The sequence below is a fragment of the Durio zibethinus genome, chromosome 10 (assembly GCF_047325235.1).
Source record: "Durio zibethinus cultivar Kanyao isolate XHJ-2024 chromosome 10, ASM4732523v1, whole genome shotgun sequence".
Taxonomy (NCBI): Eukaryota; Viridiplantae; Streptophyta; class Magnoliopsida; order Malvales; family Malvaceae; genus Durio; species Durio zibethinus.
The window spans coordinates 20,822,527-20,839,404 of NC_143171.1; the positions used below are offsets into that span (position 1 = coordinate 20,822,527).

At 29.7% G+C, this 16,878-nt stretch overlaps 2 protein-coding genes across 2 annotated transcripts; one reads left to right on the plus strand and one right to left on the minus strand.

Annotated features, from left to right (window-relative positions):
• Positions 1–9,506: 9,506 nt before the first annotated feature.
• Positions 9,507–11,016, minus strand: LOC111292213 (xyloglucan endotransglucosylase protein 1-like). Its single transcript, XM_022884471.2, has 3 exons — positions 10,597–11,016; positions 10,244–10,437; positions 9,507–10,097 (listed from the first exon to the last, which is right to left on the minus strand). Exons 1-3 carry the CDS (start codon positions 10,876–10,878, stop codon positions 9,689–9,691), a joined length of 885 nt encoding a protein of 294 aa, XP_022740206.2. The 5' UTR covers positions 10,879–11,016; the 3' UTR covers positions 9,507–9,688.
• Positions 11,017–12,170: 1,154 nt separating this feature from the next.
• LOC111292214 (xyloglucan endotransglucosylase protein 1-like) lies at positions 12,171–13,966 on the plus strand. Its single transcript, XM_022884472.2, has 3 exons — positions 12,171–12,584; positions 12,663–12,856; positions 12,986–13,966. The coding sequence occupies exons 1-3, from the start codon at positions 12,306–12,308 to the stop codon at positions 13,392–13,394; spliced, it is 882 nt and encodes a 293-aa protein (XP_022740207.2). The 5' UTR covers positions 12,171–12,305; the 3' UTR covers positions 13,395–13,966.
• Positions 13,967–16,878: the final 2,912 nt, after the last annotated feature.

Consider the following 16,878-nt stretch of genomic DNA (forward strand, 5'->3'; position numbering starts at 1 on the left):
ACCAGGGATTTAAATAGCGATCGTGGTCACGTTTTCGGTCGCGTAGCATTTGTCGCATTTTCGGATATAACGGAGATAATTACGGTCATTGTGGTCATCACGGTCGTGAATTTTTTTTTTTGCACAATTTATTATAAAATGTAATAATTATAATTATAATTATAAAAACTCTTATTTAATAATTTTAAAAATAGTTTATGACACTCTATGTTTTTTATTTTCTAAAAAAATTATTCATAATTTTATTTAGATTATAAAAAGCATTCATATTTGGTTTATCCATAAAATTTTTCTTGGCCAAGTTCATATTCAATATTAATTCTAGACAAATCAAATATTAACAAAACATAATATGTTAAATACCAAGCATTTAATTTAATAAAATTACAAACTTAAAAATATAATAAATTCAAATTCCATCAACTATAATTATTGATACATATTTCAAATTTACCACATGGTAGAATGACGAAGAGGATCAGATTCTCTATCTTCACTTTGAGAGCCAAGTTGACTCCATCTCCATCCCTGAGACCTTTGTTCTTGATACATTTGAGGTGAAAGATATATTTGAGGATGATACATTTGTGGTGGAGAGTACATTTAAGGTGGAAGATATATTTGAGGAGGTGGAGGATACATTTGAGGTGGATAATAACCATATGGAGGTGGATAACCATGAGAAGGTTAAAAATTATGTTGTTCTGGTGGATAGTAATGTCTTTGAGTACTAGCAGATGATTCACTATACTCAAAGTTACTAGAATTTGATCTCTCACCTGAAGATGAAGAACCTCTAGAAATTTCATAGTGGTGCTTCTTTGCTTTTCCTTTTGATCGAGCTATACATGCACTTTGACCCTCACTAGATTCAGCAAATGGATTTCCTTTGTATTCTGCCATATTAATAAAAAGTCCACCAGTAGCAGCAAGCCCAAATTTTCCTCCAAGTGGGCTGTAAGGTCAATTTGCATCTATATTATTACCAAAATTCGCACCATCACCATCACCATCTCCATCACCATCATTATCTGGACTTAAACCACCACCATCATCACTCTGACTTGGTGTTGGACTTGAACTTGAATGAGACACATTCCTTTCTTGAGATTGACGTGATCGTTCAACATTCATTTCATTATCAAAATTATCTACAGGCAACCAATCAGAGTTTTGACCATCCAATAGAGGATTTTCTTTCTCTTGCAGCCATTCTGTTAGTGGATCATCATCTTAAAAAATATGGTCAAGGCTAATAGGATTAAAACTATTATTTATTTCATCAATGCTCATTCTTTTCTGATGTCTCATCCTCAACCTCATGTTATAATAGGTATATACAAGTTTCTGGAGTCTTTCAAACTTCAATCTGTTTCTTGCTTTGGTGTGAATATAGCTAAATGTGCTCTAATTACATTCACAATTTGATGCAGATGTTGTTTGACTAAGCACTTTGATTGCTAGTTTTTGTAATTCAGGAACACAAGTGCCATATATCATCCACCACTCAGCTGTATAAAATTATTTAAATTAAATTTCAATGGGATATACAATTAAATAATATAAATAAATTATAATTATTTAACTTACTATTTACCTGGATTCATTTGCTTCCAAGCTCTTTGTGCTTGTGGACTACCAAATGTTTCATGCTTGTCTCGAAATAATAACAACTACATCAATTGAAAATACAATAATAAATGAATAAATAAAAAATAATTTAATTTTTAATACATAAAACAAATGTTAAAGTTATAAAATAGTATTAAATACTAACTTGATTAATCATTCTGATTTGAGTATCTATCGAAGGTTCTAATCTTTCAATAACTGCTTTTATACCTTCCAATGTTTCCTTAAATACATTTGTAGAATGTTCCACTCCAAATTGAAATTGTGGATCTATATAGTAACCTAAACATAATTTATAACAATATTATATTAAAGTAATAAAAAATAAATATATAAGCAATTTAAGTATAAAAAATAAATATATTTTTTAAATAACATCTATATTCTTGGTTTACTTACCAGCTGAATGCAAGTCAGAGTACATGAAACTCCATCTATTGTCAATAATCTTTTCATATTCAGCAGAATAATGACAAGTTTGTTGAATTGCTTGTTTAGCTCTATCCACAGCCTCATAAATAAAGCCCATTGTTGGTTTTTCATCACCATCCACAAGGCGCAACACTTTTACCAAAGGTTCATAAACTTTTATTATATCACCTACTTTTTTCCAAAAATCTTTTCCCAAAATGATTTTTTTGACTTCATAAGCAAGTCCTGATTTTTGTTGTCCCCATTTTGAATCTTTAAATTCCTATATATTCATCAATAAATTTTTAGAGTAATATATTTTAAATTAATATTTTAAAACAATAATATCATAAAAAGATGCTAGATTTAAATAATTGTATTAATTACTAAGTACTAACCTTTGAATTGAATATCTCTCTCAAACTTTGCTTTTGCCTCATTATTTCTTCTAATTGTATGAAATGAGTGGCAAATCGGGTAAAAGCAGGACGAAGTATTTGCTTCCCTTGTGTATATTTCTTCATCAAATTAACAATCCAAATGTGATTGTATATAAAACAAGTCACTGTCTTTGCATCATCCAAAACCTTTGCCACATTTTTTTCCTCCCAATATCTTCAAGGCACAAGTCCAAACAATGAGCTGAACATGCTGTCCAATACAAATGTTTTCTCTTCTCCATTAGTCTTTTTCCTGCGGCCTTAAGTCTTGCCTCGTTATCAGTGACTATTTGAACAATGTATTTTTCTCCAATTTCTTTCATAACTTCATCTAATAATCTGTAGTAAAAGTTTGTATCTCTATTACGAACACTTGAGACATCTACAGATTTCGAAAAAATAGTCCATTTACTACAGTAAACAAGAAAATTAATGATATGCATTTGATTCAAACTATTGGTCCAACCATCACACATCAAAGTGACACCCAATTCATTCCAATAAGCTTTTAATCCATTAACCCATTCATGAACTTGTTGTACTCAGACTCTAAATACACATCTGAGACCTCATAAGGTGTTGGAAGTCTTACATGTTGGCCAACTTCTGTTGCCACAAAAATCAAATTATGCAACCATGGGGAATTTGCTAATTGAAAAGAAAGTCGATCATATATCAAAAATTTTGATACTGATTCACCCATTTTTCTTCTTAATGTCTTTAGAAATGAATCACTTACTTTTGGTTGTCTTGAACTCTTACTTCTAACTAATTCAAGAACAGTTCCCCTTTGATGAAAATTCAGACTCATTTGGAGTTGATTTTCTTGTTCTTTCTTCAAAATATTCAGCAACTGAACCATGAGAGCTTCGTCATTCTTCTTATATGTTACTCCAACCACTAGTTCTTTGTCTGAATTCTTATCTTCTGTGCCACTCATGTTGTGATTGGATACTATCTCGCACGACTTGTCTAGTAGCAATGTCTTCATCAATAAATCCTTCATAATCATCTTCCCCTCTTAACTGTGATAAAAATTCATTTTTTCTTCTTTTGTTTCAGCTTTTTTTTATTTGCTTTCTTGAAGGAGTTTCATCATACTTTCTCTTACTATACCTATTAATAATATAGTTAAAAAAAAAAAGAAAGAAAATTAGTTGCACATGCTTATGTAATTTTATAATTTTTATTAAGAAATTAACAATAATATTTTCAAAGAAATTAAAAAAACATAACATACCAGTAACGTTGGGGCATGGTGCAACATTGCCAGTTTTATGAGCAATGTGTTCTTTGAAACATGTTATTCCTCCCTTTACAACTTTACCACAAAGTTTACATGAAACATTTCCTCTTGTATTTGGCACAGGTGTTCCAAAATGCCAACCTATATCATCACTTGGCGCGCCCTCTACTCCTTTACTCGAGAACTCTTCACGTGGTGGCATACTTACTATTTTGTATAAAAACAAAATAAACTTATATTTAGAAATATTAATATTACTTATTACATCATCAAAAATTGATTTTACGCTAAATTTTTTAATTTTTACTTTTTAATCTTAAGAATATTATTAAATAACTTAATCTTTTTGATGCACTAATTGATATTAATTTTTTTTATCACAAATAACTTCAAATAATTATATAATAAATACAATCTTCAATAATTACACAAAAATAATAAGAATTAATCAATATCAAAAGAATTGACAACAATATAAATATCAAAACAACAAAAAAAATTATTAAATCTCATATACAAAATTATAAATTAATATCTAACACAATCAAAATATAATATTTAATTTTAATTAATTTTTGTCTAACTTATATAAAAAATTTATCAATAATTTTCATCTACAATCTCTATGTATATCATATTAAATTATTAATCTCTTATTTTTTTTAATTATAAATCTTCAATCCCTCTAATTAGATTTTATCTAAAAAAAATTTCAAAAATTAAAAGTTTTCAAACTTATATTTTAATAAAATTTTCAAACCTATATTTTTTATTTTTTAGTTTTTAATCTTAATAAGAGTAATAGATCATAAAATGCTAAATTTGTTAAGTAACTTAATTTTTTTGATACACTAATTGATATAAAAAAAATTTTTATCACAAACAACTTTTAATAATTACATAATAAACAAAATCTTCAATAATTACACAAAAATAACAAGAATTAATATAATATCAAAAGAATTGACAATAATATAAATATCAAAACAACAAAAAAAATTAAAATTCATATACAAAATTATAAATTAATATATAACACAATCAAAATATAATATTTAATTTTAATTAATTTTCATCTAACTTATACAAAAAAATTTATCAAAATTTTTCATTTAAAATATCTATATATTATATTAATTATAAATTTTCAAAACCACTAATTAAATTTTATCTAAAAAATTTTCAAAAATTAATTATAAAATTAAATAAAAAAAATTCAATCCCACCCTCCAAACACCCTACCACACCTAATCCCTCCCCACCCCCATTAATCCCTCTCCACCTTCCCCCCCAACATCCCACCACACCCAATCCCTCCCCACCTTCCCCCCAACGCCCCACCACACCCAATCCTCCCCACCCCATCCAATCTCTCCACGTGCCTAATATATCAAATTTGTTTAATTCTTTCTAGCAAATGGAGACCCTTCTAGAAACGTTTCATTTTTCTGTTCATCTTCTTTTTCGTCTTGCATCTTACCTTCTCTGGCTTTTCAAAAATTTTTTCTTATTTTTTTTTTTTCATCTCTCATTTTCTCTCACATCCCTTTATCACTATCACTTGCTGACTTGTCTAGTATCTACAGATATCTTGTTCGTCTTTCAAACTCTCACAAGACACAACAGATCATTTTACAAAAATTTTACAAAAAAAAAGGTAATTTAACTTTCTTTTCTTACCTTGTTTGATCTTGAATGTTGATTGAAAACTTGAGGTTGATTTGAATTTGAATGCCGAAAATGCCTTTTGAATGGTTGAAAGTTGAAACTTAAAATAATTGATCTGTTTTCTAGCTCGTTTTAAAATTTTTTTGATGATAAAGATCTGAGATTGTGAGCTTTATTTTTTTATTTGGCTTTTACTTTTACTTTTGCAGGTTTGTTGTTTTATTTTGCAGGCTTAAAATTTTATTTTTTTGTTAGAACTATTAGATCCATGAGTAGAAAAATGGAATAGTGACAATAATGGTCTTTTATTGCCACTATTGTCCGTTACACCGTTATTTTGCGACCGTTACTCTCCGTTTTTGCTGTGAATGAATTTTTCAACCATTTTTTATCTATCAAATCGATTTTTGTGGCCGCTATTCCGCTATCAAACCGTTTTTTTGAATCCCTGACTATGACAAATAGAACACAAACCAAAAACTATACTGCAGCAGAAATTAGGGAAAGCAAAAATGCTGGTAGTAGAAATGGAGAGTAGGATGCAAAAACCAGTAAAAAAACACTGGTGATAGTGAGTAGCACTAGTGGAAACCAACCCAAAATAAAAAGAAATACAAGTGAAAAGCAGAAGGGACAAAAGGTGAGACCGAAACTATTTAATTCTTTTGTCGTCTTGTTGTGTTTTTGTATGGTTCATTTTGTGTGGGAAACTCATGGCTCACGAGTCTTCTTCAGTAGAAAAAACAAAGTTACTAACATGATGTATGAAAACTTTCTGTGAAAAAGAATGGTTTAAGGTTTATGTTTTGTTTTTTTTTTTTTTTTTACCGGTGCTCTCCATAAGAAGATTGTTTGTCAAGGACCTTTAAACTTAAGCTTCTGCATGTTTTGATTTTTCGGGGCTCTTTTTTTTTTGCATGAAGTTGTTCGTATTTCATTTGGTGCATGAAGATCAAAAGGAAATGTTGACATTTTAAGGAAAGGTGCATCAAAAAATTAAAAGAAAATTGCATGTGGTTTTTTTTTAAAAAAAAAATGTGAAAATGAAAAAAAATGAAGTAATGTCTTAAAAAAAAAGAAACAATAAAAGACAGTAATAATAAAAAATGTCATAAAATTTTTGGTCTTATAAATGTTTAAATAGGCTCTTTTTTTTTACATTATTATTATTATTATAAGATTATTTTAGTTTATGTTTGATTTTGATTGCTCAATAACTTGGTCTATGCATTAGCCTTTTAATAAGTATACCTATGTCCTCTTTATTCCAAGTTGGCATTTTTTTTTAAATTTAAATTCAAAATAAATAATAAGAAAAGAAAAAGAAAAGAGTAAATAATTTCTAAAAAATGAACTTCATTTTCCCTACCTAGATGTTGGAAGGAGATCAAAATTGTATTCTAAAAACAATAATTTTGTCTAGAAGTTGAAAATTTATTAAACAATAATAAATATTAACAAATAATAATAATAAAATTTTAATAAAAAGATAAAAATAAAGCATATAATGATTTTTTTATGGTTTTTTAGGAAAATTAACAATGAGCTTGTACAAAAAATATATACAAATATAAAAATCTAAGTTTTAGGAAAATTATAAAAAAAACAAGTTTGCTCCGAAAGGCTGCCAACCAAAACCTTAAAATCAAATTCCTGAATTGAAACCCTAAATTAAAACCCTATAATGAAACTCTAATCCTAAGCCCTAAATGAAATTCTAAGTAAAAACTAAAATCCTAGGTGGGAACCAAAACCCTAGATAAAACCTGAAAGCCTTAAGTAAAACCCTAAACTGTACAACCCAAAACCCAAGGTGAAACCCTAAACCCGAGATAAAACCCTAAATGAGAAACCAAGGCCCTAAAGTCTCAAAACCCCAAAGTCATTTTAAATGTTAAGGATTTGTATGAAAACCTTTTATAAAATAATTTATTCCCGGCTAGATGTTAGGGCATTTAAGAAATTTTATTTCATTAAAAATTTTCATATATTTTCATAACTCAAAATAAATTCATTCTGTCAAAATAACAAATATAAAATTATGAAATAATAAAAATAGGATGAGATTTTAAATATAAAAAGTCATATTCAAATTTTGCCTAAATGTTGGAGAGTCCAGGTAATCTCTATATAGTTGAAAACTCAATTTCTAAATTCACATTTGATCATCATGTACATACATCTCATTTTTAGATTAATGTGCACATTCATAATGCATATAAAATGTATGTTCTAATTATTGATGTTAATATTAATTCTATTATTTTTCATTTTTTACTGCATAGAAAGTTTTCTTAAAATTTTAGTTTTAAACAAATAAAAACAAAATAGCCTTCCATGAAATATAATTATCAGTACTCTGCCTATATGTTGGAGAGTTGCCAATAATTATCATTTACAAATAATGTTATTTTATTAATTTTTAAAAGAATATTGCGATAAATTTTAGGTGAAAAGACTATCTTTAAATTCTACATTTATATCGAGGAATTTGAAAGTATTTCTTTAATCTAAAATTTTCATAATAATCCTAAATAAAAATTTCTTTAATTAATTTTCTTTCTTAAACAGTAAGGAAATTATAATTAAATTTCATATAAAAAACTATTTTTATCCAAAACTATAGATAGTGCATAATTAATTAGTTGGTACCAATTCAATGGGTATTGAGAAAGTGCTAATCTTTCCTCAGAGGTAACTTACTCCTAAACCCAATCTTATTTTCATAGACCAAAATTGTCTTTTTAATAAAGCTTTAACATGTTTATTTAAAAGGTAAAATTTTTTAGTAGCCAATCACACCCTAAAAAAGATTGGTAGCAACTTTTTATGTTTTTCACAATTTTAAAATGTTTATATCTAGCGATCGAGTCTCTGGACCGATACATTATGATAGCGGCCAGGTCAATGGCATAGCGTAAACAAGGATTCCTTTCCCTAAAACACCTAAGTCTCACATTGGCTAGATGAAATCCTTAACTCCTCTAAACATTTGATCTTCACCTTGAATTATCCCAAACAAGAGACACTTTATTAACTTCGAAATAAGCCATACACTTAACTAAAACATATGCATAAGATCAAATTCACGTCAGATGAGCACACATTAGGAAAGGTCGAATTAAGGCAAATAATAAATCCCTCACGTTGATTCCATGAAATCACGACCTCAGTCCAAATGAGGTCAGTCCCTAGCAATCCATTTCGAGCTAATCAATATATGCAAAATAAATTAATCACATACCCAATAGTATGATACTCAGACTGTTCGACTGAGGGATAGAATGTTAGGAGTATTTAGTGGTCAAAGGGCATTGTGGTTGTTTTCCCCTATTAGAGGCTAACAACAAACAACTAAAGGGCATTTCAAACATTTGTGCTAACCTAACCTGATTCAATACCACATTAGCTCAACCATGTTACTATTGTCCTCCATTGGTCTGCTGCCTCTTACCTATAAATATGGCAATCTTGATACTATCATTCCAGGTTCTATCTTACTCTAACCAGCTATCTTCCTCTCTTTTTGATCTTCTCTATTCTAGTCTCTGACTTGCACAATTAGGTATAAAAGTAAGGAGTGCGCGTCATAATACAAATACATGAAACACTCCCTATCCTTGTACCTAACTACTCTATTTTTTTTCTTATCCTTTCAAGAGTACTCTCACGTCAGAGCTCAGTACCAACGAGTATAAATGAAACAATTTGAAAGTTAAAAACTAACATAAAACCAAAATAAAAAGTTAGGGGTTATGAATAAAAATTTTAAAATATTCATACAAATTTTTTTAAATATTTATTTATAAAAGTATTATTTGATTGATGCAAACAATTTTAGTAATTTTTAATTATTTATTAATTTTTTTAAATATGACAAATTTTATTATATTGATACCATTATTTTTAATCTTATCATCTATCCAAATAGAATCTCAATCAAATATTTATTCTGTTAATGTGAAATAGATCATTTGTATATATTGCATGTCCTATTCAATGTAGTTAATGAATTTATATAGAGTGAAATAGATAAATATTGTGAATTCGAATAAATCATATTCTGGAATTGATTTTGGTAATTCTTAGGTGCATGGTAGCCAATATAATATATAAGACAAATATTATATATATATATGTATATATATATCCAATCCAATGAAAAAAAGTAAATGGGAACCAGAATTGATTTATTCAATTGTAATATTTGCATAAATAATGAAAGAACAAAGAATTTCATGGACATTTTTATGTTTGGAATGACTAGTAGAACTAGGTGCATGCAATCTCTCTAGAGGAACCTTGACCGCTTGCATTCTGGCGGAAGACCCTGAGGGAACCGTTTGAAGTCGGTGCAATAATTGTAAACCATGTACTTGTTTTGCACCCATCTAATTCTGTTTCGGCCAGCTGCATCAAGAGTTTGATCCTGCCAAGCATTTGTCTGCAGTGAATTGGTGGACTTGGAGGCACAAGACGACTGAGAGGATGACCAAATGCAGGCATTGGCGTTGAAATTTCTGTATGAGGCAGTGAAAGGAGCGTGAGTCCAGTCAGTTTTCACAAGGCCACCCCTTGTTGCCCAGTCATCAGCATTCCAGAGACTCGAGTAAATCCTCGTGGGTTGGTTGCTGGGGAATGGAACCCCCATCGATTCCATGTTGTTGAAAACTCTGATAGGAATTTTATCAACCATGAATCTGACATGGGAAAAGAGCCAAACAAATAGCAAAAATGCTATTAGAAAATTTGTAGTATATCATTTTGAATGTGATCATATATGGTCCAGGCTGATTGAACTTTGAAGAGACTCATTGAGAGTGCATATCAATGCCAGTGCGCTTACATGATGCGTAGACGGTTCCAGACAATAGAGTAGGTGTGGAAGGCTATCGTTGGGTCAAACCAGAGATAAAATTGTTGTTCCCTGTTACCCTTTCCCTGGCTGTACACATTGGTATGGAGGATGTAAGGATCTCCAGACAAGTTGCCCAAAAATTCAAAGTCAATCTCATCATGGTTTGGCCCTTCAGATGATAACTGCAAAATGCAGTACATATAAATCAATTAGCTAAGGAAATGTTACCTAATTTTACAGAACAGCAGAGCTGTAGAATATTTGTTGTTTGGAATTAAGAGTCCAGCCGACCGCGCGATTGTTTCGCGGAATATTTGATAATGAATTTAAAAACTACTTACGTAATATGTAGTGACAGTGCCAGCTGAATTGCCTGGAACTAGCTTGATTTGCATGTCAATTCTTCCAAAGAGGTATTCATTCTTGGACCGGAAGCCAGAGCCAGAATCCTTGTCCAGAGAAAGTGTGAGAAGTTGGCCTCCATTGAGTATCTTAGCACGCTGATCGCCGCCCCATGTAATGTCAAAGTTTTGATAAAAGTTCCCTTCTGAGGGTGTTAAAAGAGTAAATACAAATAGAGAAAGCAGAAGTATTGATGAAAGTATTGTGGAAGAGGATGACATCTTCCTTTTCCTAAACAAACACAGAGAGCTTTGGAAATTAAGATGAGAAAGCTGAATGTGAGAACAAGCAAGTGTGATGTTAGGGCTATTAAATCCCTTTTTATAGGCTAATAATAGTTCTAGTCAAATCTAGCTGGCAATATCTGTTGTTTTTTGAATAGTAGAATGAAGCTGGCAAATTCATTTTCATATCCGGATGGGAAGGAGCATATGAAGCAGGAAAAAAGGGTTTCGGAAAGGTTCATAGTCTTGTGGGTCTTTTACGCCTGAACCGACCGAACGTGTTGACTATAACGGATAAGGTATGTGAAAATGCTTGAGACAGAAAAAATAATAGAAGTTTGAGTAATTAAAAGAAAACAACAAAACCGTCATCCTCAGCCAGCATTAATTTGTCTACAAAGACAAATAAATTATTTGCTTCCATTACAAGGACTTAACCATTCAAAACTTATGACAACCTTTGGAACATAAATCAGGTTCTCTCTCTGTCAAGCATGCACATGTACACCTAAGTTACAGGTCCAGGTCAGTCGCAAAAGGCACAACATATATATATATATATATAAATAGTTAAAATTTAGATTAGACGATTTAGCTCTTTGTTATAAAGTGAAAATAGGTAACATGTTTGACAAGCAAACTTCACCATCTAAAACATAATACAAAAATAATATGAAAAAAGATAAGAATGTGATATGATTTAAAATTTTCATAAAATTATATATGGATTTAACAAAAACAAAAAATATATTATGTATTTTTTATGTCGATACAAATTATAATATTAATTACGAATACACGAATTGATAGATGTATTTACAAGGAAGCAGCATGGAACGGGAGCTTAATTGGTTAGAAAGATTGGAAAGACGAAGCTTAGTTTTATAGTCTTCTGTCCTGTGTATGTATTAAATAAACTCACGTGTTAAGTTTATCCCCAACATGCATGTCTTCTGTCTCCAGTTTTTCAGGTAGCTCAAAGTTGCCAGCTTTGTCTGATCTGGTTGCCTTGGCGTCCCCAGTCCCCCACCTCTCACATAATTTTCAATTGGTTATGCCTCTTAATTACATCTACTACAGTCAACTCGGATATAGCATGAATGACCATATAAAAGTTCACAAGTCACAATCCCAATTCTCTGTCATTCCCCCAGACTCACTTTCTGGCAATTTCCTATGCTCTTTCCTCTCCGTCTCATCCTAGTTCTAAAGCCTGTCCAGTTTCCAGTCAGGGAACAAAGACAATTTTGCCAGCTTTATTCTACTTTTCTTCAACAACTCGGCTTTTCCAGCTATATCTCCCTTTAGCCAACCGTTTAGTACGATTTCAAGCACCCCTAAGAATTCTATATAAAGGATCTTCAAGAGCAAGTTCTAGCATCATACAAATTTCCAAAGCTCTGTCTTTGTTCAGGAAACGGAAGATGTTGTCCTCTTCTAAGCTTTTGTTTATAATTCTGCTATCTGTGTTTGTATTTACTCTAATAACAGCCTCAAAGGGAAACTTCTTTGAAAACTTCGACATTACATGGGGCGGCAACCAACGTGCTAAGATACTCAATGGAGGCCAAATTCTGACCCTTTCTTTGGACAAAGCTTCAGGCTCTGGCTTCCGATCCAAGCATGAATACCTCTATGGAAGAATTGAGATGCAAATAAAGCTAGTTCCTGGCAACTCAGCTGGCACTGTCACTACATATTATGTAATTTTCAATTCATTATTAATTCTTTGGCTACTATAATCTATATTTTGCATAGCTAAATTTTTCTATGTTTTGCAGTTGTCATCTGAAGGGCCAAACCATGATGAGATTGACTTTGAATTTTTGGGCAACTTGTCTGGAGATCCTTACATACTCCATACCAATGTCTATAGCCAGGGAAAGGGTAACAAAGAACAACAATTTTATCTCTGGTTTGATCCCACGACAGCTTTCCACACCTACTCTATTGTCTGGAATAGTCATTGCATCATGTAAGCACTATAATGCACGCACTTTGAATCTCTTTAGCATTAGCATAAATAGCTTGTCATGTATGATGACTTTCAAAACATGTAGTTTTCTTATGGATTTGCAATTTGTTTTGCCTCTTGCCTTTCCAGATTCATGGTTGATAACATTCCTATCAGAGTATTCAACAACATGGAATCTATTGGTGTTCCATTCCCCAGAAACCAGCCCATGAGGATTTACTCGAGTCTCTGGAATGCTGATGACTGGGCAACAAGAGGCGGCCTTGTAAAGACCGACTGGACATACGCTCCTTTCACTGCTTCTTACAGAAATTTCAACGCCAATGCTTGCATTTGGTCATCATCTCAGTCATCTTGTGACTCCAAATCAACGGATGCTCTGCAGACAAATGTTTGGCAAGATCAAACACTTGATGCTCCTGGAAGGAAAAGACTAAGATGGGTGCTAAAGAGGTTCATGATTTACAATTACTGCAGAGACTTCAAACGATTCCCTCAAGGGCTCCCACCCGAATGCAACCGATCAAGATTCCTCTAGAGAAAGTGCCCAACCAAGTTTTTAATGACTACTTCAATGTAATATATATGTTAGTCCGAGAAATTCTTTATTCTTTATGATACATAAACATCTTTCTCTTTGCCTTATTTTTCTTCACTACTTTTAGTTTTCTAATTGTGTGCAATTTATCGAAAAGGTTTATATTTTACTTTTCTGGACTAAATTTTAGAAGCCAATCCAAAATTTTGAAGAGGTTTAAACATAAATATTAGATCCGTTAAATAAGTTTGATTAAATTAAATGAGACCCGATAAAAAATTGGTTCAAGCTTTAGTTTTATCATTTAATATTTGGGCTTGGCTCAACAATTAGTAATACGATAATATAATTTAATCTATATTGATATTTTTCATAATGGAACAAAGTCCATTTTACTTTATTTTTATAATGAGACAAGATCCATTTTGCTTTATAGTTTATTAAAAAAAAAAAAAAACTCATTTTGCTTCATTTGGCACGAAGCATCAACACCATTTATAACAAAAAAGGCTCATTCTAGTTTCCCACTTTCTTTATTCTAGAATTAGCCACTATTCAAAATTCTGAAATCATTTTGCTTCGTTTCACTTTTGTTTCTCCTCCATTTTGTAATTTTAAATTTTAAGAAGAGTTTTGGAGATTTATCAACAAGCAAGGAAACTATTAGAAAAGATGCTAATCCATTTTTTCAATTACTTCAAAATTTTATTTGAAATTTAATTTCAACTTGTATTGTTTTTTAATTTTGATTTAGATTTTCATGATCTAAAGAAATATCTAAATTTATTGTGTTTTACAATATACTTATTGGCCACTATGTGTTTTTTAAACTTTATTTTAAATTTTGAAAATTAAATATATTGTAATGTACAAAATTTTTTGTGATTTTTATTTTTAGTTTGAAGAAAAAAAGTAGTATCTTGAATTGGTTTTAGCTCACTTATTATATGTAAGAATAGGTTTGGATAAACAATAAGACTCGAAGAGTCAACTTGGGTTAGGCCTAGCCCTGCTTGTAGTCTTTTCATATTTGCTTAAACTTGACCTAAATTTGATCCAACTCGACCCTTAAATGAATTTATATTTAATGTTTTTTTTTTGTAAGAAAAATTCGGGAGTAGATAGATTGTTTAGTCTCTTAGGTCAAAAAAAGATGTGTCGTACCTGACAGTTTAAGACAAGTGGTTGCAAGTCGTGCATTTGAGATGACCACAACAAGTGGTCACTGACAAGACTTGAACCTAAGACCTTTTCGTCGAGGAGGCGAGCCTTAACCGATTGAACCAACCATTTGTTGGTAATTTATATTTAATTTATATTTAATATACTGTCAATGTATAAATACTATACACTATAAATTCACCAAAATTACCACATTATTGATTTGCAAATTTAAAATTTTAAATTCTTTAAAAATAAATATTTCTATGATCCACTGATAATGTATAACATTTATACATTGACACAAAATCAAATATAAATCCTTTACCAAAATTAGTTTTAACTTGTAAAAAGTTTTGAAAATGATACCTAAAGGTTTTGAAAAAAAGTTTTTTGAGATTCCTTCAAATGACACTCACTATTACCTTGAAATTTTAAAATGATATATATGAAAATTTTGAAAATGATACTCAATGTCATAGCGTATCGATATGGAGACTCAATCGCTAGATATAAAAATTTAAAAGTTGTGAAAAACACATAAAGTTGCCACCAATCTTTTATAAAGGTGTGATTGGCCACCTAAAAATTTTATCTTTTTAATAAAAACAATGAGTTTATTAAAATGATAATTTTGGTCTACGAAAATAGAATCAGGTTTAGGAGTCGGTTATACATAGAGAATTATTAGCACCCCCACAATGCCCATACAATTGGTATCAATTAATCATGCGCTATTTATAATTTTGAACAAAAATGATTTTTACATGAAATTTAATTACAATTCCCTTCATTCCGTGAGAAATTAAATTAGTTTTAAAAAATTCATTATTTAGGAATATTAAGAAAATCTTCAAATTAAAGAAATACCTTCAAAGTTTATGATATCAAGGCAGAATTCGAATATAGTCTTTTTATTTAATATTTATCATAACATTCATTCTAAAAATAATAAAATAATATTTTTTATAAATAATAGTTATTGATGACTCTTCAATATTTAGGCAAAGTACCCATAAATTATATTTCATGAAATGCTATTTTAATTTTATTTATTCAAAACTAAAACTTTTTTAAAAAAATCTTTTGATGTAAAAAAAATAGAATTAATAACATTATTAATATTAAACGACCATAACTAGAGCAAACATATATACACAATATAAATAAGTACATTAATTAAAAAAATGAAACATACATATATCATGATCAAATATGAATTTAAGAATAGCGTTTGCAAATATAAAGAAACCACCTGGACTCTCCAATATCTAAATAGAGTTTGAGTGTGAATTTTTATATTTAAAAATCCTGTCTGATTATTATTTTTTTATATTTTACATTTGTTATTTTAACAGAAAAAATTGATTTATTTATTTACTTATTTATTAAACTGTGGAAATGTCTGAAAATTCTTAATAAAATAAAATTTTCTAAATACTTCAACATTTATGCAGCATTCGAGAACAGATTATTTATAAAAGATTTTTATGCAAATCCTTAGAAATTTAAAATGAATTTAAGATTTTAGGTAGATTCGAGTTTGAATTTTAAGAATTTACAAACATTTCTAAAAATCTTCAACATCTAGATAAACTTTCAGAGTAAGGTTGTTTTCTTAATTCATCAAAAAATGAATTTTTTTTATATGCTTATATACTTCGTATATATTTATTCTTTCTTTAAAATCATCATCATCATCATTATTATTATTATTAATGCTATTATTATTATTATGCATAAATTTAAAGTGCATAAAAATAAAATATATGAAACATATATTTAAATACGAAAGCTTAAGTTAAAAAAGAGCACGAGAATCCAAATAATAAAGAAATTAAACTTGCAATTAAATTAAAACATCATAAATATATATATTCTTATATATGCATGAGATTCAAATTATACTCAAACAACATGAGAAAAATACGCTTAAGCATAAATGGTATAACAAATGTATGAAAATGAATCTTAAAAATCGAACAAACTTTGAACCACACATTTTAAGTCTTTGTTTATAAAAAATTTTATTACTTAAAAGCCTAAACAGCATATCAAAATATAGACTTCTAAAATTTAATCCTTAAGTTACCTTTGGTAAACTTTTTACCGGGATGAACCAATCAAAACTGGGTTTCTCTAAAGAAGAAAGAAATAAAGCTTGATCTTGAAAGTTCTTCCTTATCATTTTCATACAAGTATGTAGCAAAGAAAGGAAAGAAAAATAGCATAACCAGCAAAATAAACAAGATATAAAGATGACAAACAAGAAAAATGTAGAAAAGAATGGGAAAAAAATGCAAAGTAATAAACCTCAAGCTTT

Coding starts and splice junctions, on each gene's coding strand:
- LOC111292213 (XM_022884471.2), bottom strand. CDS start 10,878: ATGTCATCCTCTTCCACAATACTTTCATCAATACTTCTGCTTTCTCTA. Junction 10,438..10,596: donor GCACTGTCACTACATATTAC/GTAAGTAGTTTT, acceptor TGCATTTTGCAG/TTATCATCTGAAGGGCCAAA. Junction 10,098..10,243: donor TGGAACCGTCTACGCATCAT/GTAAGCGCACTG, acceptor TTCCCATGTCAG/ATTCATGGTTGATAAAATTC.
- LOC111292214 (XM_022884472.2), top strand. CDS start 12,306: ATGTTGTCCTCTTCTAAGCTTTTGTTTATAATTCTGCTATCTGTGTTT. Junction 12,585..12,662: donor GCACTGTCACTACATATTAT/GTAATTTTCAAT, acceptor TATGTTTTGCAG/TTGTCATCTGAAGGGCCAAA. Junction 12,857..12,985: donor TGGAATAGTCATTGCATCAT/GTAAGCACTATA, acceptor TTGCCTTTCCAG/ATTCATGGTTGATAACATTC.